This window comes from Haliaeetus albicilla, chromosome 25, assembly GCF_947461875.1.
Source record: "Haliaeetus albicilla chromosome 25, bHalAlb1.1, whole genome shotgun sequence".
Classification (NCBI taxonomy): Eukaryota; Metazoa; Chordata; class Aves; order Accipitriformes; family Accipitridae; genus Haliaeetus; species Haliaeetus albicilla.
This window is the reverse complement of record NC_091507.1, coordinates 23763560-23789356: the sequence shown is the minus strand read 5'-3', so window position 1 is coordinate 23789356 and position 25797 is coordinate 23763560. Positions and strand designations below refer to the sequence as shown.

General features: G+C 37.8%; 1 protein-coding gene across 3 annotated transcripts in view; it reads left to right on the top strand.

Moving 5' to 3' along the window:
• The window catches only part of MYO16 (myosin XVI), a 393194-nt gene extending 367927 nt beyond the window's left edge, over positions 1 to 25267 (top strand). For 2 of the 3 annotated variants that reach the window (XM_069770289.1, XM_069770288.1), the window contains exons 34-35: positions 5389 to 5480; positions 20411 to 25267. In XM_069770289.1, coding sequence (XP_069626390.1) covers positions 5389 to 5480; positions 20411 to 20644 — 326 coding nt within the window. In that variant the 3' untranslated portion in view covers positions 20645 to 25267. The remainder of the gene's footprint in view (positions 1 to 5388; positions 5481 to 20410) is intronic. The other variant, XR_011322146.1, reaches the window with a different exon arrangement.
• The last annotated feature ends 530 nt before the right edge of the window (positions 25268 to 25797 follow it).

Here is a 25797-nt window from a genome sequence, read left to right as displayed (position 1 = left end):
TCATGGAAGGTTCCCAGTTTTGATGCAGCTTTGATAAGGAATTGTTTTGATATTCACTGTATACTATGAGTAGAAAAAAACTCCCTTTAGGTCTGGCAGTTTCCCACTGGGTAAGGAATTAACATTATTTGTGGTATTTCAAGGTTCAAGTCTATGTTTTGTCTATCAGACTGTTGTAGAAATGATGCAAGCTTTGATTTTATACTGATGCAGAGCAAAATCAGGTTATAAATTTTGTGATACAGAATGCTGGTTTTCCAGCCACGCTTAATAATAATTGAAAGAGTTGACAAGATGGAAAGCTCTGGTGTACTTTGATTACACGAATTCAAAACCAGTTTGCCAGTTTGCTTAGGAAAAATATCCTTCCAAGATTAAACCTTAACAACTTCATAGTTTTGCAGTCTGTGTCTTGTTGGATATATCTAGGCAATATTGGTATTTGAGAATGTGCCATGAGATGTTTCCATGTAAAATACTTTTTCATTTCTTTGTTACTGTACACCAAACTCCTCTAGCTTTGAGGAAAATAAAACCTGAAAGGCATTATTAAATAGTTGATACTGAGATTACAAAACTCCTGAATATAGAGTAATCTGCTTCCCGCTGTTACACAGTGCAACTATATAATCTACTTTCCACTGATAGAACTAGTCATACATTGCTCATATGAGTTAATGCAGAAAGCAGTTTCTTAAATAAGACTAGTCTTTTGCTGTCGTGAATGAAGTGTCAGCACCACTCCTCTGAAGCATCATGAAAATTAAAGTCACTATCGTCGTAAGAATAATCATTTTGACGAAGATGTTGATGTTGATGAATTCTGTAGAAAACCATTACTAAGCAGCTAAAAAGCTGGCTGGCTCAGCTTCCATGCAGATTAATGCTGTGCTGCTTTCGGAAGCAGAGTTTAATTTCTCGCACTGCTGTTAGTTCAGAATTTTAATAGAAGTTGCTTTTTCATTTTATATAATGTAATCCTCCTCTTCTTTATCTTTAATATTAGGAGTAACACCTTTCTACAGCTCTGTGCTATCAAACTGTGACTTTTCTGCCACAAATCTTCCACATCCCCCAGAGTTTTTAGTCTGAAAGAGCTCTTTTGCTATTTCTTGTCCAAACACAAAGAGTAATCAGAAAGCCTATAATAACCTTTTATGTTACAATGCTGAAAGTTGTGATCCTAAATCACCCAAAACACAGATCCTCTGGTGGGAGACACTCAAACACTGCAGGTAAAAGTTTGTCATTTCCAACTAGTACCTAATAGGATATAGAGGAGTGTTTAATCATTAAGTGAAATGTTTAAATACAACAACTGTAATAAGTGACTGAGGTGACCTAACCTTTGGTTAGTGAAAGGGAAAAATTCCCCAGATATCTGACCATTCTTAGCCCCAGTGTAGTGTGTTATAGAGGTACTTACTCTATGTAGCCCAAGTGAAAATTAGAGTAGATACTGTATAGGTAAGACAGCCCTGTTGGACCGAAGGAGCATTGTGCTGCATTGTGCCTAATGGTCATACAGGCACACACCTTGCACTGTGCTGTTCATCCAGCTCCATTGGCACGCCACTGTCCCACGAAGGAAGCCTCTCTGGTTATTCCTCTCCAGTTATAACTGAGATCCACTCCTCATGTACAGAGATCCTTGTGAATGGACTCACTATATAGTTCATGCAGATCGGCGTAAGCAGCTGTCTGTTTCACCAAAAGCCCTATGCATTATTCAGGTAAGGGGCTTAGACTTGTCTAACTTTGGCTGTCGAGAAGGTAACTGTTCTGCCTATGCAGGTCACCCGGGTGCTACAGTCCTACAGTCTGCTGTCTAGTCTCTTGAAACTTGCCACCAGATTTAAGCACATCTGCCTGAAGTCGCAGAATGGGAGAGGTGTCACAGCAGGTAACCTGACAGAAAAGGGGCATGTCACCATGACACTGGCTACATGCTGTTGAGCACAGAGCCTTACATCTTGTCCTTCCTGGTGGTGCCTCTTTCACACTATAGCAGCCAATGTGTCAAGTGGAGCTGAGCAGTAGACCCAGCCTGTGTGAATGCAGAATCACGGAGGAAGTTAGGTGGTTCGGGGAATGATGTGTGGCCACAGTTGCAAAGACCCAGAGACTCTGTGGTATTGGTGGTGGTCTGCAAATACAGATGTTGGAGGCCAGGAGGTGCAGGGTCTCCAGTTCGGGGTAGCAGAGCCTATGAGACTGGAATTTCTCTGGAACCACAGAACGACTTCCAGATGTCCAGTGATCTAGATCTCAATATTTGAGATGCAAGCTGTTTATCTGAAGGATCCTAAAGGGAGTATCTGAGAACAGGGCTAAAATGGGAAATAGTACAGAAAGAAGATTGGGGATTGAGTGTGGGATCTTCTTTTGAAGCAATATAGAAAAGGCATTACAGGGAGTAAGTGGGTAAAGGATCAGGTTTGTAGTTTGAATATACATATTGCTTGGGACAAGGCTGTATTCTTGATTATGTGAAAAAAATGGAATGCATTTCTTTCACTTCTCCAGTTAGAGATTATTGATTGAATCATATTCCTTGCTTTCATTTTCACGACCACATGTAATTGCAGTAATAATGTTAGCAAGCATATTTTTGCCCCAAAATTGACAAATTAGACTTACTTTTGGTAGCTTGAGAATAGTTGCAAGAAAGCCCAGCCCAGATGATGTAATTTGTGTTCCAGCCTGAACCCCTGATTAACTTATGTTCTTGTAATTCTGCCCCTGTCCCTGCTAAACTTTTGCTTCCAACCTTGTGCTGAATTAAGCAAGGTCTTATTCAGCGCACAGCTGTGGTATCCTAATATTTACTTAGGTGTACGTAAAGGAAAACTCTTCAGGATGTAATCAGCTACTCCATTTATCTTTCCAAACTCCACCAAGCCTCTGCTTGCCATGTCTATGATGACGTGCTGTTGCTTACTTATTTGATAAGACCTCTTATCAAAGTGCTTTTCATAGAAATAAACAGAAAATCATTGATAACCTTATTCTTAGCTCAACGCTGTCATGGACGGTAGATCCTGAACTGTATAAATATAGTGCAAAAGCAGTATCTTTTTCAAAACATGCTGCTGGCCTAGGAAAGTATTTTCATTCATTTATGGTGGTCTAGAATCATGCAAATATTTTACATTATGTCTTTTATTTAAATTAAATGAATAACACCTACTTAAACAAGGCATTCTGCATTAAAATGTGGATATTTTTTAATTTGTTTGAGAAGTATCCAAACTGAATCCATGTGAATAAATTATTAGTTCAGGAAACGATTTGGAAAAAAAGGGATTTGTTTTGTGTTGACAAAAACTGTATTTTTGGAGGGAAATTTATTTCAAGCATTTCATTTGACCAAAAATACATGATTTTGCTGAGGGAGAATTTTAAGTTGGAGGACAGGGAATTTAATATGGGTAAGAAAGGGATAGTGGTAACCTAATATATATTTTACAAGCCTAGTATACTGGAGACCCTGAACATCAGACCTTGCCCCAGTACATACCTAATATATCAGGGACCAGCTTCAAAAAGTGGTAACTCCACCTCGAAACAACACATAGTTCAAATCACTGAGAGAACAGGGTCAGACTTCCTCTCTGCACCAGGCAGAAAAGTACTGAAGTGCTAGATTCTCACAAGATTTGACCTGGCTCCTGAGCTGCAAGCAGGGGTTCTATCTTCTTCACTGCCTGTGTGTGTCGAGAGGAAGTCCAGATGATGTGAAGCTGTAGAAGAAGATCCATATTTATGAATACTTTACACAAGCTTTATTCAGAAGAACAAATAAAAATCCAGCTGTCCATAGTTACAAAGCTGTGGACATGCACCATTATAAGGAAGAAACTAAAAGCAGGGTAGGGAGGCCAAAAAGGAATAAGCATCATTGCTTCTCTTTAAAATTCTTGTTCTATTTCTTTTGCAAAGTCAGGTTATTTTATAGGATTATTCATGCAACTTATATTTTCATGAGTTAAATCATATATCAGTAACCATGTTAAGAGTTAATGCTCATTTATGAAAATTAAAAAATTAAAAAACATTTTTAATACTGAAGATAGCAGGTTGGAAGGCAAGTATGTTTCACAGTGTGTTTCTATGCCAGTTTCGTGATGGAACAAGAAACTGAACATGAACATGAAACAGAACTATGTCTAGTAACAGTGCATAATACCATAAGTAGTTTATGATTCATTGCATTTGAACTTTGAATTGTTTCCATTATGATTCTGTGTATGTAATGTACAATATGCAAAGAGCGGGGCTCGCCTAATTTTTTCTTACCTAAGAGTTACATATCTAGGTGCAGAATCACCTTACCTAGTTTCAGCCACACAAAAGGTCAATGCATAGTCTAATCAAATACTTCAGATTACATGTGTTCCATTTCTAGTTAGTATATCTCAGGTGGCCTACTGAGAACAATTCAACTTGCATATCTCTTACCAGGATGAATCCTCTTGTGGTGGCTAGCTCTGTTCAGCTGACTAAAGAAAGAGTAGTGATATGCTGTTTATGGATGCCATAGTAGCATGAACATTTGGAAAATATGCTATATGAAGCAATACCAAAATTGCTGGATACCAGACCTAGCATGGTGTCTGCGATTCTGGTTTGTGAGGGGCTTAATAACACCTATCATGGACTCACTGTATTTCTGCTTCTGCCTTTGCTTCCCGTCATCCCACCTTTCAGATCCTCTGTAGTGCTATGTGAATGGTCTTTCCACTCTGGCAGAAGTGATGGGGAAGCGCCGGCAGTGAGCCTTGCTCTAGGATCACTGTGCACAGGTCTTTGTTCCTCTTGACTACAGAGGGAGTCTACCTGGCTCTTTTACACTGGATGACTGGTTTTTACATGGCTAAATTTTGGGCAGCTAATTCCCACATGGAGAGTGCACAACAAGTACAAGAATTACAGAAAAACTCTGTACTGAGGAGATGAAGTTGTAAGTCCTGGACCTACTATCAACTTCCCTTGTAACCCAGAGACATTAATATGAGAGCAGACCGCAGGCCTGTTTTACATTCCCTTTGCATTGCTTCTGCGATGAAAAGGAGCCAGGGGAAGAGGAGCCAGGGATTTCTGCATTGCAGGAGGAATCCCTGGCCAGTGCATAGGTAGTGTGTTATTTGTAGGCTTTCTTAGTACAATTGCTGCTTCTGTAAACCAGCATGCATACCTATGATGCTATTCATACTTGGTAAACAATAATTATTCCAGTTCCAGTAAGCATGGAAATAGTAAATATCCAGGCAAATGTGTGATATTTTCATTCTTTTTTAGTAAAACATGTCAAGGTCTTTTGAATCTCATGCTGAAATCAGGCGATGCGTAAATGGCAGGTTATAAATTAGTATTGTTCTGCTTTAGGTTTACCAGAGGAAAATGAATATTCAAGACTGTCGGCCAGCACTACGGCAGGCTCATCGATTCAAAGACATAAGGAGAGCCACACTAGTCAGGTAAATATTTCATTGACAGTCTACTAGAACCAGTAAAAAGAGAAAAAATCATAGTAGCTGCATGTTGAAAGCTGTCTTGAGTCAAATTTGTGTGTTGGCATTGAAAAATGCAGACTTCTTTTACAGGTTTATATTGAGCTAAGGCAATAATGAACTTACTCTTAACTTTTTTTGCTGAGAGGATAATCATCCTGAAAGGTTCTTGTAGTAGAGTTCAAAGTTTATGAAACTTAACTGTTGCTGGTTGTGAGGATGCTATTTTCAGGCAGGAAAAATGCCTCTTCACCCTGAGAGGACCAAGATGTTCTCTCTCTCAAGGTATTTATTCATACCAGAAAGAGTTGCATGATAATGAACCTTATAGGAATAAATGCATAATTATATCATCCTTTTGTATATAAAAGCAGTGAAGACTTTAAAAGCAGTCTTCACTGTTTTTATACAAATATCAATAAGTAAAAATGAAAATATCTATCAATTAAAACAGCAATAGGTACTGAGGTAGTGTGAAGCTTACACTTTGGTTCTTTTAAAATTTCTGTTTAGTTAATGTAATTTAAAATAACACAGAATTAAGTTTGATGTGCATTAAGTGAACAAAAAGGAATAAAATTTGTCAAAATATCTTTTCTTCAGCATTTTATATATGATGTGAAACACTTTACTTTCTACGTAGCCAATTCAGGCATAAAGGCATTCAAGAAATTTTGTTTCACTTAAGTGGCATTAGTGTTTTCTTCTGTTGTCTTTATGTCTTCAGTCCACTTTTCAAAAAGGGCAGTCCCAAGTCATTTTTTTACTTGAGATGACTGTAAGAATTTTACAGTAAAGACAAACATTGTCAAAAGAGAAAATATGTTGGAGCTGAGAGGAATTTCCTCAACAGAAACCTCTCATTAAGCAGTGGTACATTTTCCAAACTATTCTACCAGAAGGTAAGGGAATGCTTTGTCACATTTAAAAGCTACTTGTTGTCTGCAAGGGACAGCTGACATTTCATTACAACAAAACACTGTCCACAATCAACATGAATGAATGTTTGGCCATTGACTCCAACAGGACTGGAGTTCAGCCTTCAACATCGTATTTGGTCTTAACGTAACTTTGAAAAACAATAGGTTTTAACTGAGTAAATATGTGAGCAAACTAGCACAAAAGTATTCACTTGTTGGTTTTCTGCCCCACTGTCGAAAGCACAGGCATAACTACAGCGCCTATTCTGAGTTGAAAAATTGTGCCGAGACAGCACTTGGCACTACACTAACCTCTTCAGATGCAGAAGTGAGGCTGGCCAGAGCTGCCCTGGCACACACAGGAACATACCTGTCTTGGACACAATAAACAAATCTTTGCCATCACTATACCTCTCAGACTCTCAAATGTATTTTGGCCATGTTGTGAAAAAATACTATCTGCAGATCAGTGTACTGGATGAGGGTACGGAATTACGAAGATGAGTGGAGGCAATGTTTTCAGTTGTATCTGTTACATTTTTTAACAATCAACCAAATACTTATGAGGCGTGGGAGTGGGCAAAGAGCCCTCTCTAGTGAATGAAAAATCCAAGACACTGCTCCAGTAATAAACCTTACACAGTGAGACACTTTTGTCCTGGAGCACCTTACACCTCTATTGCTAAAATGCTTCCATGGGGTCAAGCAGGATCATGTTTAAATTACTACACCAGTGCAGTACATGGAGAGTTAAATGAACTGGGTATAGGGCAGCCATTATCATCTTCTTATCTTTGCAAATGAAAACTGTATCCTTACATGAAATTAGTCTGCAACATTTAAATGCTTTATTTTAGAAGCAAGTCTTTAACCATTTACAAACTTGTATTTTTGATTTTTCTAAAACTACTTGCCAAAAGCTGAACACAATTTAAGTTCAGTACTTTGAAATGTCACTTTTCACTAAATAGACATTTTGCCAAAGTGGTTCACAAATCTTTAAAATAGATTCCATGCCATGTACTCAGAATTACATGCAGGGACAATCCTTAAATGCAAATTCAATAAGAACTGTGACAAGTTTAGAGAAGAAACCTGCAGTTCTATATTTTTGATACAATTGCCTCAATGAATAAACATCTTCCAAAATGGTGTTGCCAAAAGAAAAAGAAAAAAATCTTCTTCCCACAAAAAGAGAAAAAAATCTTAAAAAAAATCTGTGCTCACAGGGCTGAGAATTCTTACTGTAAAAAGCATTCCTCACCATTTCCAAAGCATGGCATACATTTGAAAATGATTGGGTTTAATTACAGTTGACATTTCTTAGCATGCTGCTGGTGACTCTAACAGCATACAAGCCTATTGTAAAAGTGTTTGCCAGGTTTCACTGCAGTAACCTTATCACTTTAAAGTAATTCTTGCACAGACATATGAAATAAGACAGATTGGTTCACAGATCTGTGAAGGTACTGATTGACTAATTGCTTTAGAGAGAGGAACATAGACTGGGTCCTTGGATTTCTTGGCAGACACTCTGTCATTTTAGCAAAGGGAAACTGGTTCATTAGCTTTCAGGGACTTCTAATATTTGTGGGTTTTAATACCTCCCTGCTAGTTCCTTACTGAAGTGACAGAAGTTAATTTCATTTTTGTCACAGGATCTCAAGGCTCATATACATGCAACTAAAGTTTAGGCATTGTGGCTTACGGTACCATCATGTTGTCACATCAGGTGATGATTACCTGCATCATTGTCTCATACTTCCTGCACAGTGCAAACCTACACACTTGAGAGAGCAAATTCTTCAGCTCAGTATCTGTCAACATGCATCATAAAGATCAATCTTTTAACAAACACTTTTGGAAGCAATTACCAAGTATAAAATAGCATGCAGATGTGAACTCAGCAACTTAACTGACCATCTCTAAAGTCAAGTCTGCTGAAAACAAAAAAAGAAGTTCACTCTTGGCCATAAATGCTACTTTTCTAGGGCAATGGCTACTTAAAGGTCAGTTTTTATCAGAATGAAAAGGACAAAAATTGAAAAAAAATTGTTAAAATACTAACAAACTATTTCTCATTTGAAAGTTACGGAATAAAATTCTACTTTCTTCTGCTAGAAAAAGGGGAAGAGTATTAAAAATAAAGTTTGATTTTTGTCTTAGCAGAAATGAAAGAACTTATATCAAAATAAATTAAAGTCTTGAATGATAAAAAACAACAAAGTATGGGTTTTTTAAACTAATACCTTTTCCTTCATATTGTTCTGTGGCTGTACAGTTGTAGATTTCCAAGTGATTGTATCCATAGGTTGTAAGTACCACATAAAAACATGAAGAACCTAACATCTGACATAACACTGTAGCATCATCTTCATCCTCAATTTGGGGGTCAGACCAGTTACCAAGAAGTTTCCTGTGCTTTAGTTTGTTTGGATAGTAGGTCTTTAAGAACTATTTGTTAGCAAAGAGCCACATATACTTTTTTTCACCAACCCAGCACATCAGCTTCCGTGTATTTTGTGCTTTCCTTGTAAACTGAAACATTCTAGTCAAGGCAATCTTCAAAATGTAAACTAGAAATCTACAGTAAAATGACAGTGCAAGAAACAATATCCTAATCTACCTTTATGAGAAAAGCTACTTTGCTCTTAGCAACTAAGCCCACATGTATCAGCTGCAAGGACTGCATCTAACTCAGCTTCTGCAGAAAACCTTTTGTTAGTTGTGCTGCGCCTCTTGCTCCCTGAACAGCAGAAAACTAGGAAACTTCCTTTTCCAAACTTGATTTAAAATTACTGATTTAAAATTATTTAAATGCTTATTGTTTCAAATTGTGTCAGTGATTTGTTTAAACGGTTTGGGATTTCCAAATGTGGCTAGATCTGTAGTCTTGAATTCTTGTCCCATAATTTCCTTCCAGAGGCAAAGAAACCAGCAAAATGAAAGAGATGTTTCTTCTGGTTGTTTGTGTCATAATCTTGCTTAGATAGAAAATTTTGTAATGACTAAGAGTCATTTCTACTCAGTCACACTCCAGGAAGTGATTCCAAAGCATACTGGAGACTCCACAAATGTTGAAATTGCTTAGCAGGGTCTAAAAGCCAAAACCTCCTCTAAAATAAAAAAGCTTTATAAAATATTACCTCTTTGCTCTTTTTCTTTTACACAAAGCATTTCTCAGTTCCTTAGCCAGTCCAATGGGCTCTTTTCTCCAGACTATATTTATTGATTCCTCTGTTCTCGATAGCTCCTATGACTGTGTATGTTTAAAAGATAGAGCATAAAGACTGTTGAAATATGCAAGTTCTTTGAAATGCCAGCAACAGCAGCAAGATGAAATAGAGTTAACAAAAGTAAGACTGTATCTTTGGCACCTCACACAAAAGCTAACCAATCCTGTCGTCTTCTTTTTCACAGATCCAGGACTGTATTTTTTTTATTTTTGGTAAAAATATTTTAAAGTTGTTATTAACATTCACTATGAAGTGGGATGTGGTGTGAGAAAGATACAGTGGAATGAAGAAAAGCAGGCCAGCTAAAAGACTCCTTGTTTCTTATGTGGGCAGCAAGAAGCAACATGGTCTGTCTCTAACAGGATGAGATGGACAACCTGGAGATAATGAACAGATGGGAAGTGAGGGGCAGATTAAAGACTAGAGTGATAATAAGCGTGTGTGTGGGGCGGGAGTGGGGAGTAAAATGGGCACCAGATAAAGGATGATTCAGAGAAGGTTGGAGGAAGAATAAAATGACTGAGAGAGAAGGTAAATAATAAAATGGAATGGGGGGGTTAGAAAGAGGAAAGAGGGAAAAGCCAGAGAGAAGAAGAAAAACCAGAGAAGTGAGAAAAACAACTGAAAGGAAGATAAGAAAAACAGGAGGGAAAAGAACCAAGGACAGAGCACAGGGCGGTGGAGTAAAAAGAGAGAGGGACTGAGGAGTAAAAAAAGTAGAAAGTCTATGTGATGTTCCAGATATGATATTCCTCTTCATACACATATCAATGTGATCTTTTATGTTGCATAAAATAAAAGCAATTGTAATAATCCGCCTACATTTATAGGTGTGTTAGTTCGCAACCATACTTTGAAGATTCAGCCATCCAAGAAGAAATGTGTAAAATCTCCTGTTGAAAGTTGCAAAGCTTCTTTGTGCAGTTTAGCTTTCTAATGGCTGAATGTTGGCTTATTTGTAATCGGATGATGTCACATGCATTCAGCATTCTATGGAAATACTCCCAGAACAAGACACAAATAAGCAAGCAGTTTGCCATCCTAGTAGGTTAAGTAATCGCAGACATACAGTACATCCTGGTGTAAGATTTTGGTCACCCACTTCTGTTTTATCTGTCATGTGCTCAAAGAAGTAAGATGGAAAATGATGGTTATTTTTTCACATACTGTTATATTAAAGAATCTGCAGTCTTATCTCTTCTATTTTGTTTAAACCCCATAGTGCAGGTTGGCAGATTGCAGTAATATAGGAGCAAACATCTGACAATGAAAAATTGAAAATGTCTTTTCATATTCGTGAAGAATGTATTTATTGTTTCATTATAGCTTAAGCCATAGCTCTTATTTCATGAAATCTCATTGCTTTCAGCAGTCTCTTCTCTAGAAAGAGCTGCATATTCATTATAGTTTCAAGGGCCTTCTTTGTTCCTACTTGATTTAATATTTGTTGCCAATCACTTCTTTTGTTGACTGTTCAAAAGTTTAAAAAAATGAATAGTCAAGAATGCAGTGTGTTGCTACCCCCCATCCATTGTCACAGTTCTAAACACTGGGCTCTAACATTCATTATTAATGTCTGTCATGTTTGCCTATTAGGTGGAAGTAATCTTTGATCATCTTTGAAGCAAAACGTGGCAATCAAACAAGTATGGTGTAATAAAAAAATCACTAACGCTTTTGTAAACACATAACATCCAAGAAAGGACATAAAATGTTACGTATTTATCATTGATCTGAACTGGTATATCCCCCTGAATTGTGTTTTGTTTATTGTTTTGACAGTAGCGTGAAAGAATTCTTTTTGTAATGTCACATTCAGACAAAAATCAGGTCTTACAACACAGTGCAGCTTTATTTTTAGAAGACGTACAGTCAAAAACATGTGACATAGATAAATGATATGAGGTAACACATAGTATGAATTCATCAGTAGGTGCAATATCTTGTGTTTCTGTATCAAAGGCTTTTGGAGGGCTGATGCCCCTCTCCTCAGTAAGTATGTCCTAGATCTGTCTGCTGCAACCTCCAAAAGGGAAAGCGCAGATTCTCCTCTTTGAAAGACTAGATGCCACAGTCAGCTCCCTACATACTTGAGGCCCCTTTTCTGTCTCCACTGCTTCATCCTCTTTGCATTTTCCCCTGGTAGAAGGCTGTGATTGTTGAGGAGAAGGGAACAAAACCTCCTGAGCATCCCTGTGCCCTCCCTGAGCCCAGGTGTTTGGCTAAAGTGTGCAGTTACTCCCCTTGGGCTGCCACTGTGGCAGTGGGTCACCTTACAAGGCTGCTTCAAATCTGAGTTCAATGGGAGTGTGGCCCACTACCCCACTGACAGCACCTGCAGAGAGTTACTTCACTTCTGACTTGGTCGTAAGTGCCTGGAGTGAGAGAGAACAAATTGGTCTCTCTGCCCTTCATTCTCTTGCTGTCGCACACTGCCGCATACATGTAGATCAGCAGAGGTTTAGACTGCGAACAGACCATAAATTAAGTGCTGTTTGCCTCTAGTGTTGTTTGACCATAAGTGTGGTGGTTTTATACAAGAAAGGATGATACACAACATTAGCAAATCCGAGTTGATGATTGGTTTTGGAGTTGCTTCTAAAGCATTGTGGCAAACTTAGTCTCCTAACGGATCAAGTACAATATCTCCATTAATACCACAAAGCAGCAGTGATCAATTAAGTAGCAACATGATTCATTTTTTCAGATACTTTTTGTTAGATGATGTACAAAGTGGTATCAGCATTGTTCGGTCAGCTGTTCTGAAGACCTCTATGATAAATGATTTCTTTTTGGAACTCATCTTGAGAAAGGCACCGTTGCTGTCCTGAACATAATCTTTTTCTCAAGTGTCAGGGGTGAATTAAGAGGGTGCTCTGAAGGTTTTAAAGAGCATTGGGTAATCAGTTTATCTGGAAAGAGAAATACTACCTTAGAGAAGAATGTAGTATATTTCAATATTTGTTGATGTTTTAGTCACTCTGGGAAGGTATCATTTTGTAGTTGATATCAGAAATCCAGAGTTGAAAGAAACTCAGCCAAAACAAATAATAATAAATAAATAAATAATTGAAACCTACAAGACCCAAGTAAATGAGTAAAATATACCCCTATTTTGAATGTGTAGACTTGCCCAACTGTATTCCCAGCTCAGGTAATAACAGTGCCTGACATGTGTACTGTCATATATTATTGAACATTGCCTACCTTGCTCTAATACTTTCTGCCAGATTACACATTACAACTATACTCAGGATTTGTGTAATGATTTTATTTTGCAAAGATAAGATACAATATCTTTGCTGAAATACCTCCAAGCTGTATGGAAGATGATTAACCTAATTAATTGAGAATATTATTGTCCCAGGCACGTTACTACTTCACGGAGGGAAAGGTACAAAGGTACGGAAGACCAAGCCCTGCTGTTGCAACTAAAATGTATTCCTGCAAAAAAAAAAAAAAAAATCACCTACCCCCCCACCCCCCCAAAAAACCCAACAAACAAACCACCCCAAACTAGAAAACGCCAAGAATATGAGAGAAAATCAGAAAACTTACACGAGAAATAGAATTGTGTGGTCAGATGAAGAATATAAAATTTTCTGTCTGAGGCACACCAGAAGTGTGTGTAGCCCAGGAGTCTCTTGCTGACAAAAACAAGAAGGCGCAGGTACCTCAGGAGAGCAGAGAGGTGTGGGGTGCCTCTTGCCTCTCTTTCCAGTGGTCTGTGAGGAAAGGCCTTCTGCAGGCAGAGTTCATTTTGTAGCTAGTAATCCTTAGTGGACTTTTCTTCATGAATTTTTCTGGAAAACCCTTTCAGAAAGCCAAACCAAGGCAAACAGTGGAATTAATTTTTGTAGGATGACGCTTGAGAGTTTTCCAAATGCCACGTGATAGCAGAGGGCTAGACTGGGCGATCAAAGATGCCTGTGCCTGCGTGGTCTCTGACACCAGAATATCCTGCTTCCAGCATTGCCCAACGACTGATGTTTGGAAGAAAATTATATCTGTCCCCCCAAAAACCGCAGATAGCTGAAAAATGCTTGCCAGAAGGGAAAGCGTTTCTTCCTGACTCTTGTGGTGATCTGATTTTGTTCAGAAATGTAGTCCCTTTTTCGTTTTATTTTAAATACAAAGTTACTTTTAAGATTACCCCCAATTTTTAAGTATCAGCAAAGTTATAACTTCCTTTGGTATGTCATCTATATAACACCTGTTGTAAAGGTAGTTTATTCTTTTGATGTAATAAGAAATTTTAACTGAGAGAAAAAATATTTTCTTGTTTAGAACAAAGCAAATGCAATACATATATCTCAGTTATGGATCTCATGTTTAACTCTATTTAAGCTGGCATACGTCCTCCAGAGCAATTCCAGATTTGCAGCAGACAGAGCACCTGCCGTCTTTGCCATTTTCTCCTTTCCAATGAACCCATTTGCCATCCATTTGGAGAGTTTTATTTTTGGAGATGGTAAGGTTGCTCCAACACAAAAATCATCAGCAGTTTAAAGGAACGCTTAACTAAAATCACTTTATTGTTGCGTATCACATATCAAGTTACTACGTCTGGTGGGTCTGCTTTCGCAAAAAAATGCATGTCCCAGCACTCACAAGACAATCACATAAATCAGCTTGGATCCCAGTGGTACATTTGTATTTGAAGATTTTTAATTGGAATTTAGAAGCATGTAATCTCATTTCTCATAGCTGCTCTCTACTCCCTGCTGGGTTCTTACGTGGCCAGTGCAGGTTTCCCAATCAAACACAAATTTACATATTGATTTGATTTATGTTGAATGCTTGCCTAGGCTTCTTAACACACCCTTGGTTTACTGTGTGCTTTCCCCCTGTATCTTTTAATGAGTATTGTATTGGTAAGTAACATGTAGGCTGACAGATTTTTTTTTCTTGGTTCAAGAATTGGTAGAAAAGCAATCTCTTCCTGATTTATGCTTTTTCGTAACATAGAAAAAAAACAAACATACCTGTTTGAACCTGAAGGGTCAGGATTTTTTGAGAGGTTGCAGTGTGCCTGTCCTGTAGTTTGAAAGAAAGATGAGACATGCATGTTTGGCAGCAGTCAGTGTAGGGGCTTATCAGATGCAAAAAGAAAATGGAGAAAGATGAAGCCATTAAAATGAGTTAGAAACATTTTTGTGAGAGACATGCATGTCTGTCACAGGCTGAATCAAAATGTGTTGGTCTTGCTAATAATCACATACAGTAAGAATTATTTCCAAAATTACTGGATGAAATTGTGTCTTTAAACTTGAAATGAGATGTGAGAACATCCTGACCACTTCTGTCTTTAAAACTGATGATCTGCAGGAGATCCACTGGGGTTTGTGAACTGCTTTTGAGGACTGTAATAGAGATAACTGTGGGTCACCTATTGGTGGAAAGTCGTTCTGCTTACATTTTTAGACAGCCTGCAAACTGGAAAAAGTTAAGAACATGGGTTTTGTCCAGGCAGTTCCATTTCTAAGATAATTATGATAACTTACCAACATTTTACATTTATTGCATAATTGACTTTAGATCCTGATCAAATAGGTATTCTAGACTGAGTGTCCCCATGGATTCCATGATGGGACCTCAACTTTACTAATGGAAGAGAAACATAATAATGCTGTAATAATTGTGAGCGTCTACTAACAGTTACTTTAAAGCAACAACATTGACAAATCTATTAAAGAAAATAATTGGCAATGTTTCTCTGAAGGAAAAATATGGACTAGCTACCTCATGCAAATGTCTCGGGAGCACAGGTTTATACACTATACATGTCCTGAAATTGTGTTGTGATTTAAAAATCTGTTTTCTGTTGTGCTTCTATGTCTGTATTCAGGAATTTTACTAAAACTTACAGAAGCAACTAAAACCAGAACTGTAATAAAAAATGAAGAGCTACGTTTTGTGCAAAGAAAATTATTTGTATGTTTAAACATCCAATCGCAAATCACCAAAAAAATGACTGGAGTATGATACATATTTTTGAAAAAGTAAACTCTACATTTGGTCAGGGAGAGAGCAAAATAAGGTGAAATACTCAAAAGAGTCTACTAATGCAAATTAATAAATCTCTGTTTGGCAGACAGTTTAGAGTCCTTTAGCCATAGCTTGATGATTAAAACTGTGTAGCATTTGACACACAAATAGACAATATAAGCTCTTTGTTGCTTCTGAATGTTACAAAATATCCTCTGTAAAGTTAGAGCAGTTGATCTTTTAATGCAGAATGTATTTCCTGAGATTCTAGAGACAAACTTCTAAATAACTCAAATTAAAGTTAATTTTAAATGGACCTGTTAATCTTTTTATCTGGCATACCTTTTGTCACAAAATGAACTAAAAATGTGAAACCTTCAACTTTCCATAATTAAAAACTCACTGAATTTTTTAACTAGCCTAAGAAATAAGACTACAGTTAAAATTATTTATTGACTTATAGCAACTCATCTTGATTCTAAGACAAAGTTGAAATCCAGTAAGTCTGCTTCAGGCTATAAAGTGAAATGCAGGCAGAATTTAGAAGCCTAAATCCAGAAAGCAATTCAGGGGCTCATTCTCCAATGACTGTGCAATACTTAAATGTGTATAACTCAGTAGGCAAATAGTACTCTAAGATCTTCATGGTTGCCAACATACAACCCAATATGCTCTAACCACGGGATAATGGTGGAAGTCCTTCCATGCATGTCCTTCTGGAACCAAGCCATTGATGCTCTGTCACCAACCAAAATCCCTTGTGCTAGGAGGAGAGGACTTGCTTCTGCGGTCTGATAGTTTGGGCTGGGAGGTGGGAGGAACGAATCCTGGGATCTCTTCCCTGGGCTGCTCATTACAAATTTATTTTGTTCTTCTTGCCGTATTTTGCAGTGGAAAATACGGATCTTGTTTAACTGCCTCAATCCATTGCAGTTTCCCATGAATAGCTTTGGTGACTCCACATGCTCTTCTCTTGTGCGTCACTGTCTTTGAGACTTCAGCTTTTCTTGTTTGACCAGGACTCTGGATACCAAACACAGGGATGGTGTTTCCACCAGGTGGCAGGGCTGTTAAATGCTAGGTATTCAACTGCTATATGGTTTTGTGGGTCTAGCCCAAATGCTAAGTTGCCCATGTCTGATTGACCATTGACGTTGGGTAGGAAAATGCTCGTCTGCAGCTGGTACCATCTCTACCCCTTAATGGTTGAAGTAAGTTGTTTGTTCAGTGTTCATTGAAAAGATCAGTAGTCTTAAAGTAATTACTTCCTACACACCTCATTCACCCTTCACAAAATACCTCTTCAGGATATAGAATAATAACGAAGAAACATAGCTTGCTGTTTTACATTGTGCTTCATGTAAAATTATTCAGCAAATCTTTTCTATAATGAATATGTATAATAAATCTTTAGCTTGTCACAGGTCTAATCATGAATGGAAAAGAGAAGAGATATCATGTTATTCAAATAGCTGTAATTAAATTAATTGATTCATTTAAGGCTCTGCCATTTCTTGTGCATTTTCCCCATTTCATTTCCGCTGCATTTCCACCGCATGTCCTTCATCCAGGTTGAAATACCAACTTTTTCCAGCTTACTTATCAGATCAATCTCACAATGAATAAAGATTTGCGCTACTTTTCCATCCTTTTTTGAAAAATACAATAAAAGATGTACACTTATTTGTGGACTGGACCAACATTTGTCCACTATACACTGGAAAATGAGCTCTGTAGTGAAACTGCTGACCCAACATTAATTTACAGCTTGCATAAGCAGGGTCGGTATAATAAAGCTTCTTCAGTGCCTGTAAGCTATAAATAGGATGCATTTGTCAATTGCCTTGCCCAGGCAAAATGTAGTCACTTTTCATCCTGCACCTGTGTGCCTTTATGTTTCTTAGAATAGCAGTGGCACTGTCCCTATTGAAATACCTTGTCCATCTTTCAAAACTGAAAATTCCTGCGTACTTCATTAGAGTCATGCCGTCAGACTTTTGTCACCTGAGCACATCCAATAACACAGAGTTTCAAAATACCTGTTTTCTTATAAGCATATTTATCTACCAGTGTTCAGGCACGTTTTTGATTATTTATCTCTGAAACTCTTTCATGTGAAACTGTTGCAATGAGTCTAACACAGCTTGCTTTGTATATATTCCAGCACCTTTTTGAAAAGAAGCATAACTAATACAGGTTCATGAAACGCCTAAAATTTAGATGCAAATAAAGTGTCTAAATTGGGAAGACTGGATTCCGATCTACCCGTTTTCTAAACTGGGTTATGCCCATAATTTAAACCTGCAAAAATCTGTGGAAGTTGGCCACAGGGAGCCCCACTGCTTCCCAAACTATACAGCTGTTCTATAGGATAAAACTACCTGACCTGTCTTTCTTGATAAATTGTTTCCAATTACAAACTTCTCATTTGCCTTCTAATGTTTCCTAGCCACACTGGGGGGAAGAAAAAAAGAAAGGTAAAAAAAAGGTAATGTGTTTAGGTACACAAGAAATCTCTGATATCTCTCTAACAATATCTGTGGAACATTTCATTTTTCTTTGAGTCGCTGAGATGCCCTGTTGCATTTTGTGTAAACATAAAAGCAAAGAGGTTTTTGATTTCATAGTAGTATGCAATTGGGATGGCACCGAAATATACTCTAATGAAGTCTTTCAAACACTTTACATTTTTCTTCTTTTTTCTTAAAAATGCAGAATTTACAACTGTACTTGAAATTATAATACCTTTTATTGAGATATTTTAGAGGCTAATACATTTCTTTGTGAAGTATCAACCAACCAGAAATTAAGCAGATTCCCCATCAATCTTCAGGCATTGCCATGTAAGGGCTCATTCCTTCTCTGACAGCACGTGTGAAAGGTCTGACTTGCACAGGACACATTTGAAGCAGCAGCGTAAAGCCTGTGTAAGCCTCTGTACCCGGGTACCTGGTACTCCATGAAGGAACAGCAAAGTCTTCTACCCCAGGAGCCTCATTGCCCATCAGTGACAAAAATGCCCTTCGTGTCACTCAACCCTCCTTGCAACTGGAACCCACCACATGCGTAGTGTCTCGTGAGCATGCAAGAGCACTGCACATCAGTTCCTTTGTCATGGTAACCAATGTGCAGCCATCTCTCATTATGACAAGGAGCATAAATGCAGCCTAGACAAGAATAGCCATGCTTCTCAGTGAGCCCATTGTGTGAGGTGAAGTATGGGCATTTTAGTCATGTCATAGGTGCCTCTGATAGGTGGCCCCACGGGGTCCGTAAGAAGGAAGGTAGCAGGGTCAGGGCCACGGGCCCTTAGCTGTCACGGTGGGTTTGGTTCATATTCCCTGACAGGCCCCTTCTGCTACAGAACACCCCCAAGTGAACAGCTCTCTGTACCCCCACTGCGTGCTGCTGTACTGCGTGGGTGCTAAGTAGGTCTTAAAGGACCGTGAGATGGACTTCATAGCTTTGTGGACTCGTGCTGTCATGAGGGCTTCAAACTGCCTTGAACAAAATAAATAATCATTGGAACAGAAAAGTTAAATGGGAGGGAACAGTTTCTCGTAGGTGGATTATGAATCTAGTAGAGAACGGTTTGGCTACTTCAAGACGAATTTATAAATAGTTTCAGGCCAAGTGAAACTACATTTTCTGTTGTTAATGTATTCTCTGGAGGAAGATAAGGGCCAGCCCCTGGTTCTAATGATAACACCTATCTGTGATAAGCAGAATTACTAATTCTAAGCAGCAAAACAGGTTATAGTTTCTTGGTTATGGCTATTAGGGTATTTACATTTAGGGGCAAAACCTTACTACTCCTAAAGCTGCTATTTTCTCTGTGTAAATGAGTATTTTGTGAGCATAACACTATTATATGAAAACAGTTCAAGTTGTTAGAAATATGAACTACTCATCACTGCAGGCAGTCTGGTTTGTGTGTTTCATAGGATTGTGTTCATGTACCCTTTGCTGACATAGGGGAGTTTTTTCCATTTGTTTCATCTTTGGCACCTGCTTCATAAAACTTCAGCTCCATGACTTTCAGACATGAGATTGAAATAAGGCAATTCTAAATCACTAATTTTCTTTATTTTCAGTGTAAAGAATGATAAATGGGGAGTGAGGGCAGCGAGTTAAGCACAAGGTCTTAAAACCTTTTGGACAAAGTTGCTTCAAATTATTAACAGCTGTTTAATCTGTTTTCTTTCAGCTGTAGTACAAATGAGAGCAGCTTTCCCTCAGCAAAAGTGTAGAACTTGAGTGTTTACCCACATACACCTATTTATTTCTTTAATTGTAAATACTAGAACGGGAGTACTCACAGCCACTCAACATCTAACATGACTAAGCCAGGGCACACTAGCATTCTCAGGATTTCTGTTCATCATCCTACTAGAATGTGTAGATAAGCGTATAATGCTCCATGTTGCCCTTTGCAAATAATGGATGCAGAACAGAAGGTGGTTCCCTCCTCGCACAAGGCTTAGCAGCATAAAATACCTCTCATGAGTTCAAGGGAAGATTATTTTGCTGAAAGTCACTATTATCGATACATCATTATACACGTCACTGAGCAATTTACAAAGGAGATGAGAAACTGGGACCTGAGTCTGCCCTGCCCACAGGTTTATGTCCATGACAAAAGAGGCAGAGGATCCCATGTGAAGTATCATTCAACATGGATGTTGCAGTTTTACACTGCCAGGAGAATTAACTTTATCCACCTTTTTTATTATTATTTCCTTCTCACTAACAGGTTATTCATCAGCTTAGACTTTCAGAGAATGAGAGTGTGGCTCTGCAAGAGCTTCTAGATTGGAGGAGAAAGCTGTGTGAAGAGAAAGAAGACTGGCAGCAAATATTGCACAGCACTGAGCAAAGAATCACAGCCCCACCTCCACCCCCTTGTAAAAAGCCAACACTGTTGAAGAAGGTAGAAGATACCTCCTGCAACAGACTCTCTTCAGGCATATGGGATACCACCATGTGATTCAGATTTGTGTGTTTGCAAACTGTTAGGAATGAAACCATCTAATGAATTCAATCTGCACAATCGGCAAGTTTTCTTCCCTTCACAAAGTGTGCAGGGATTTTTTATAAGCACTCATTCAGGAGCACAGGATGGAGGAGCTATTTAGATCTGTTGTGCATACATGTACATTGTGTTTGTTCTTTTCATATATATATATACACATATACATATATGTGTGCATCTGTGAGTCTATATATGTATGTGTGTGTATATATAGAGAGAGACAAACTGCACTATAAGTACTTAGTTTAAAAGTAGGAGACAGTCACTTAGAGTTCTCCCATGGACAATAAGAAACTACGTTAAGCAAATGATGATGGGAAGAAGTGACTGACAGGCATTTTAGAGACATCAGGAAAGTCTGTGCACACTGTACAGCTGTTTTATATAGTACAAAAATACAATGTTTCTTGTTCTCTGATGAATGGTTTTATTATATTACATGTATACATATATATATTTCTTTGTAGATGTCTGTGTTCTATTGGCGTTGCAAACCTGAAGATTATTTACATGTTTATTACTGGTGTTTTATAACTTAATGCAATTGGTGCTGTCGTTCTTTCTTCAAAATACAGGTAATAAATTCAATACTCGCATTTTTCTTTCATAGTTTATCTTTAACAACATACCAAACAGTTTCAACACTATGTTGTTTTTTCAGAACTGGCAATATCCTTTCTAAAATCCAATACTGAAATTCTTGCAAAGCTCCTATATGCAGGTGTGATTTGATGCTGTTCAGTCATGGATTAGAGAGCATGACTTCTTTTTGGTGGACCTGTGTTTCTGAATGTGTGAACCGTGAATTCTGCAGTTACATGTCAAATCTTATTTCATTCTGGGTTATGTAAAATAATGAGGCACTCATTTAGATTATAAGTATGGTTTGAAATTCGTACCTGATTATGCGTAAGGTCAGGTGTCAGTGGAAAGATACATAATGGTAATGAGGTATGAAAATAGGGCTGTGATTTACTGTTACAAGCCAGAAGGCTTTATGGAGATGGGTATATCAAAGGATTATGTCCTTACGGTGGTACAGTGATGCATTTATACCTCAAATTTCATGTAATGGAATGGTTTCAGAAATTGGAGCATTCTAGTTGGCAAACCTGAGTTCTGAACAGTAATGTTAATTTATCAAAAACATGCTGCTGGAAACTTGTTAGCTACTGCTCAGCAGCCTTTGAAATACTGCTTTGCCACTAAAACGTATAATTTATATATATATACACATGTATTTTGTCAGGGGCCACTTATTTTAAGTTCTTGGAGCCTGTAGAGCTAGCGTGAAACACTTTCCTTGGCTGTTTGCCCCATTCCTATTGGGAACCAGGAAGAAGTGCTTGTAATTTTGCAAGTGGATGTAAAACTAATATTTTCAAATGTAAGCTAGGTTTAAAAAAGTGAGATCACTCTTGGTTGGAAGTTGTTGGGAAAGGAAAAAAACCTGCTTAGAGCTGCAGGTTTTTCCATCATGTTTGACAGAAACTTCAAGCAGGCTGAATGGCAAAGAGCTATCACATGCTTGTTTGTTTGTTTTTACAGGGAAGCAGCAAAACTCAAATTATTCCCATGAGTATCATCAAGCTGTAGGCAGAATTAAGCACCTTCTCTTGCTGTTGATAAAAGTAGAACTTTTGAGTGGACAAGGAAGGGGAGACGCCAGGTTAGCTTGGAATTTTACCTTGTTACCACTGTTAGCTTCACAGAAGTCCTCTTTGTAAGATTACCCATTTTGTTTCATGGAGAAGCAAGGACTCAAGACTCTGAGTCTTAGCTTCAGCTGATGTAAATGGCCATGGGTCATTACTTTATCCAGGAGGGGCAGCTAAACACTGTGAGGTTATGCAGAAAACAACTCTCACCCACTAAATTATGTCAGAATAGGCTTTGCCTGGACGAATCGAGGTTTCTGTCTTTTCGCTCAGGTAACCAGGCACACACAGAGATGCTTGTGTGAGAGCAAAATGAAATGGCTCCAGGACTGGACACAAGAGAGCTAATGAACCTGACCTTGCAACTACATTCCTTCTAGGATGCAAGTTGTTATCCCTGCATGGCACAGCATCACTATACATAGCCATAAGAACATCTACCCAGCTAGCCTGGCAATCCGGAACACCTCCCTGCACTCAGACATGCAGACATGCCCTCGGGCTTACCGCTTCTCAGACAGGCCTGGCACATGGCCCTCACATAAGCTCTGTGGTATTGCTAACTCTAATGCCCACTAGCCGGCTTGGGGACTGGTAGCAGTCAATCCACAGCAGCCTGGAGGTTTAGGGCAAGCTGTAAAAACTGACTGAGGAGCCAGTTTAGATCATGCCAAGATCCCTGCTGCAGCAGTGAGCTTGCTACCGGTCACTGAGCTAGCTGTTTGTAAGGTGAGTTTGTGCATCTCCAGATGACACTGTTGTCATTGCTGCACTTGTGATGTGGGATTACGCAGAGGGGAGAGAATACATCTGTCAAATGGAGGTTAAAATGGGAAATAGTATAAATGCACATTATAATATTTTCTATCCTTACTAAAAGTTGTGTTGTAGACGTGATCAGCCTCAGCTGCAGGAGCTAAATGGAGTCTAAGGAACCTTTTTGCTACTCTTTCAAAGTCTGTATTGTGTCCTGTTATGGCAGTATGAACCAAGTGTGGAAAAGAGGTATGTAGATTTTCTAGCAGTTTCATCAATACAGTTACACAGGAGAAGCCAGTACAAACCTGATTCAGGCAATCTGATTCTCCAGACAATGAGCAAAGCAGATTATTTCCCTCTGTGCAGAAGGCCTTTGTTCTAATTTTTTGCAAACTTGGCTAAGACATGTATTTTCTGGGGCTCTTCCTTAAAGTGTGTTACCACAGTGCAATACAACAAATTAAATAGCAGAAGGTATGAGACTTTTTTTTTCAATTTTGTTATTAATTCCAGGTTATATAATGGCTAACTTTTTACTTGGGAAGATTTTTCAGGGTATTCCATTAAAATACAGTACTATAGGAATAAAGTATTTGTGTTAAAACATGTTTTAAATATTTCTCTAATGGCAGTAAGACACTCCGGAGTGTGACTTATGATGTCATAATTCACACCTAGTGTGTTCATTGGTCCCTTGGCCTTTGGCCTCGTGCCTAACAATGCAGTTGGTAGGGAATTATTATACCATAATTCACACCCTACTGTGTCTTACTGCTTAAATAACCATACCCCCAGAGGTGTCTTAAAACTACCATTAAAGTTTATATTGTGTATCAAAATGTGTTTACAGGGCTGGGAAAATATACTATTGACATTTTGAAATGTTGAGAAGTAGTTTTAGCAGAACTGTACAGTGCTTGTAAATTAATCTCCCCAGTGGAGTATGCACCAGCCAATTACAGTATTTCTTGAGTATATGAAGTTCTCTCTTGCACGTTAAAAAATAGCTCAGACAAAAAAAAGCCTTATGAATTTAATATTCTAAAGGGAAAGATTAAACTCTATGAGCATGCTAATGCTCTTAATATCCAATGAACAATCTAAAATATATTTATATTTGCAATAAAGCAATTTCAGGAAGCTGGGGTTATCATCAGATAATCACTCCTCCACATTGTGCCTTATTGCTTAATTTTTAATATGTGAAACAAACAAAACTCCTAACAAATCAGCCTGTCCTTCAGTATAAGGTAAGAAGAATCAGATATGTTTTACACTTTAAAAAGTCATTGGTCTTAAAGCCAAGGGAATTCTGAAACCATATTAAACCACAATAAAAGAAAAACAACAGCTGTTGGCATGAGAAATTTTTAAAGCTTGTAAACCTTACTTGTTACTCCTGAAATAGCACTTGGTGTTTCTTAGTTGCTGTAGTTACATTCCTATTGCAAATTATAAGCAAAACTTCGCTTTTATAAACTGATTTAGACATTCAGAGAAATACATGCACCAATATTTTACAAAAGATCTGTGTACAGCATGAAGTGATAAGTCTTTTAAAAATTGGTATTGTTTACAAAACAATAGTATGATTGTTGAATAAGTGAATTACATTTGCCTTTTTGCCAGTGATCCTTTTTTATTCCTTCTAAGAGGCTGACTTACTTTCATTAATAACTTCGTTATACTACAGATCTTTTGTGTGTGGGACAAAGAATTTCATTAACTTGCTAAGAAAGCGTAATAAGATTGTAGCATAGTTCTAAAGTGATAGTAATAGCCATATTCATTGTAGTTTTTAATTCTGCTCTATAGTATTGACAACCCTAGTAATCCTGTTATTCTTATCTCTATAAAGTCTGCTAATAACTGAAATGCTCTTGAGGAACCTAAAATAAGTTTTGCCAATCGCTTGTTAAATAATAAATGTAATTAAACTCTGTACAAGTCAGTTTTCCAGAATGGTATTAAACATTTCATGGCTTTGTGTTCTAAACATACAGTTTTTAAAAAGAAAACACCACCTGAGCATAACTATTTGACAGTAGCTGAACAAAACAGAAGGGTGTATAAGGAAATGCTTTTCTTCCAGTTCTGCTGTTCTCTGTATACTCAGGATTTTCATTTTGAGAAGAAATAAATAAATCCCAGTGCTGGCTTATACTGTGGCTGTGAGAATTAGATCATTATCAAAGACTGTCTGTCTTCCCACCTGTGGTTTGGCCCTTTCCCTGACCACATGAATGTATGCTGGATCTGGCTGAATCATGGATTTTGCTGTGAAGTGTCTTAAGCAAAAATTTCGTCAAGTTATGATTTGACTTTCTGAGGATTTTTGATTTGTTACAGTAAACTAAAAATGCCATCTTGAGTTAGCTAGAAGTATTTACTTCAACCTTAATACCTTGTTTTGATTCTCATATATGTGAATAAAATCCCCTCTTAGCCCTTTCTTATTTCCTTTCCTGTTAACTGAGGTTAAATTTCAAACAGACTTTGTGATGAAAAAAAAGTGGTTAAATGAAATTACAGCATAACCTTTAGGTTTAATTTTTGAAATGAAACATTTTCCTTTAAAAATACTGAAATAGAATATTTCGGTATTTTCAACATGTTTTTCACCTTTTCCAGCTGAAATTGGTTGTTGGATGCAGTCTGAATTTACACATAATTTCAACTCTTGACACACTT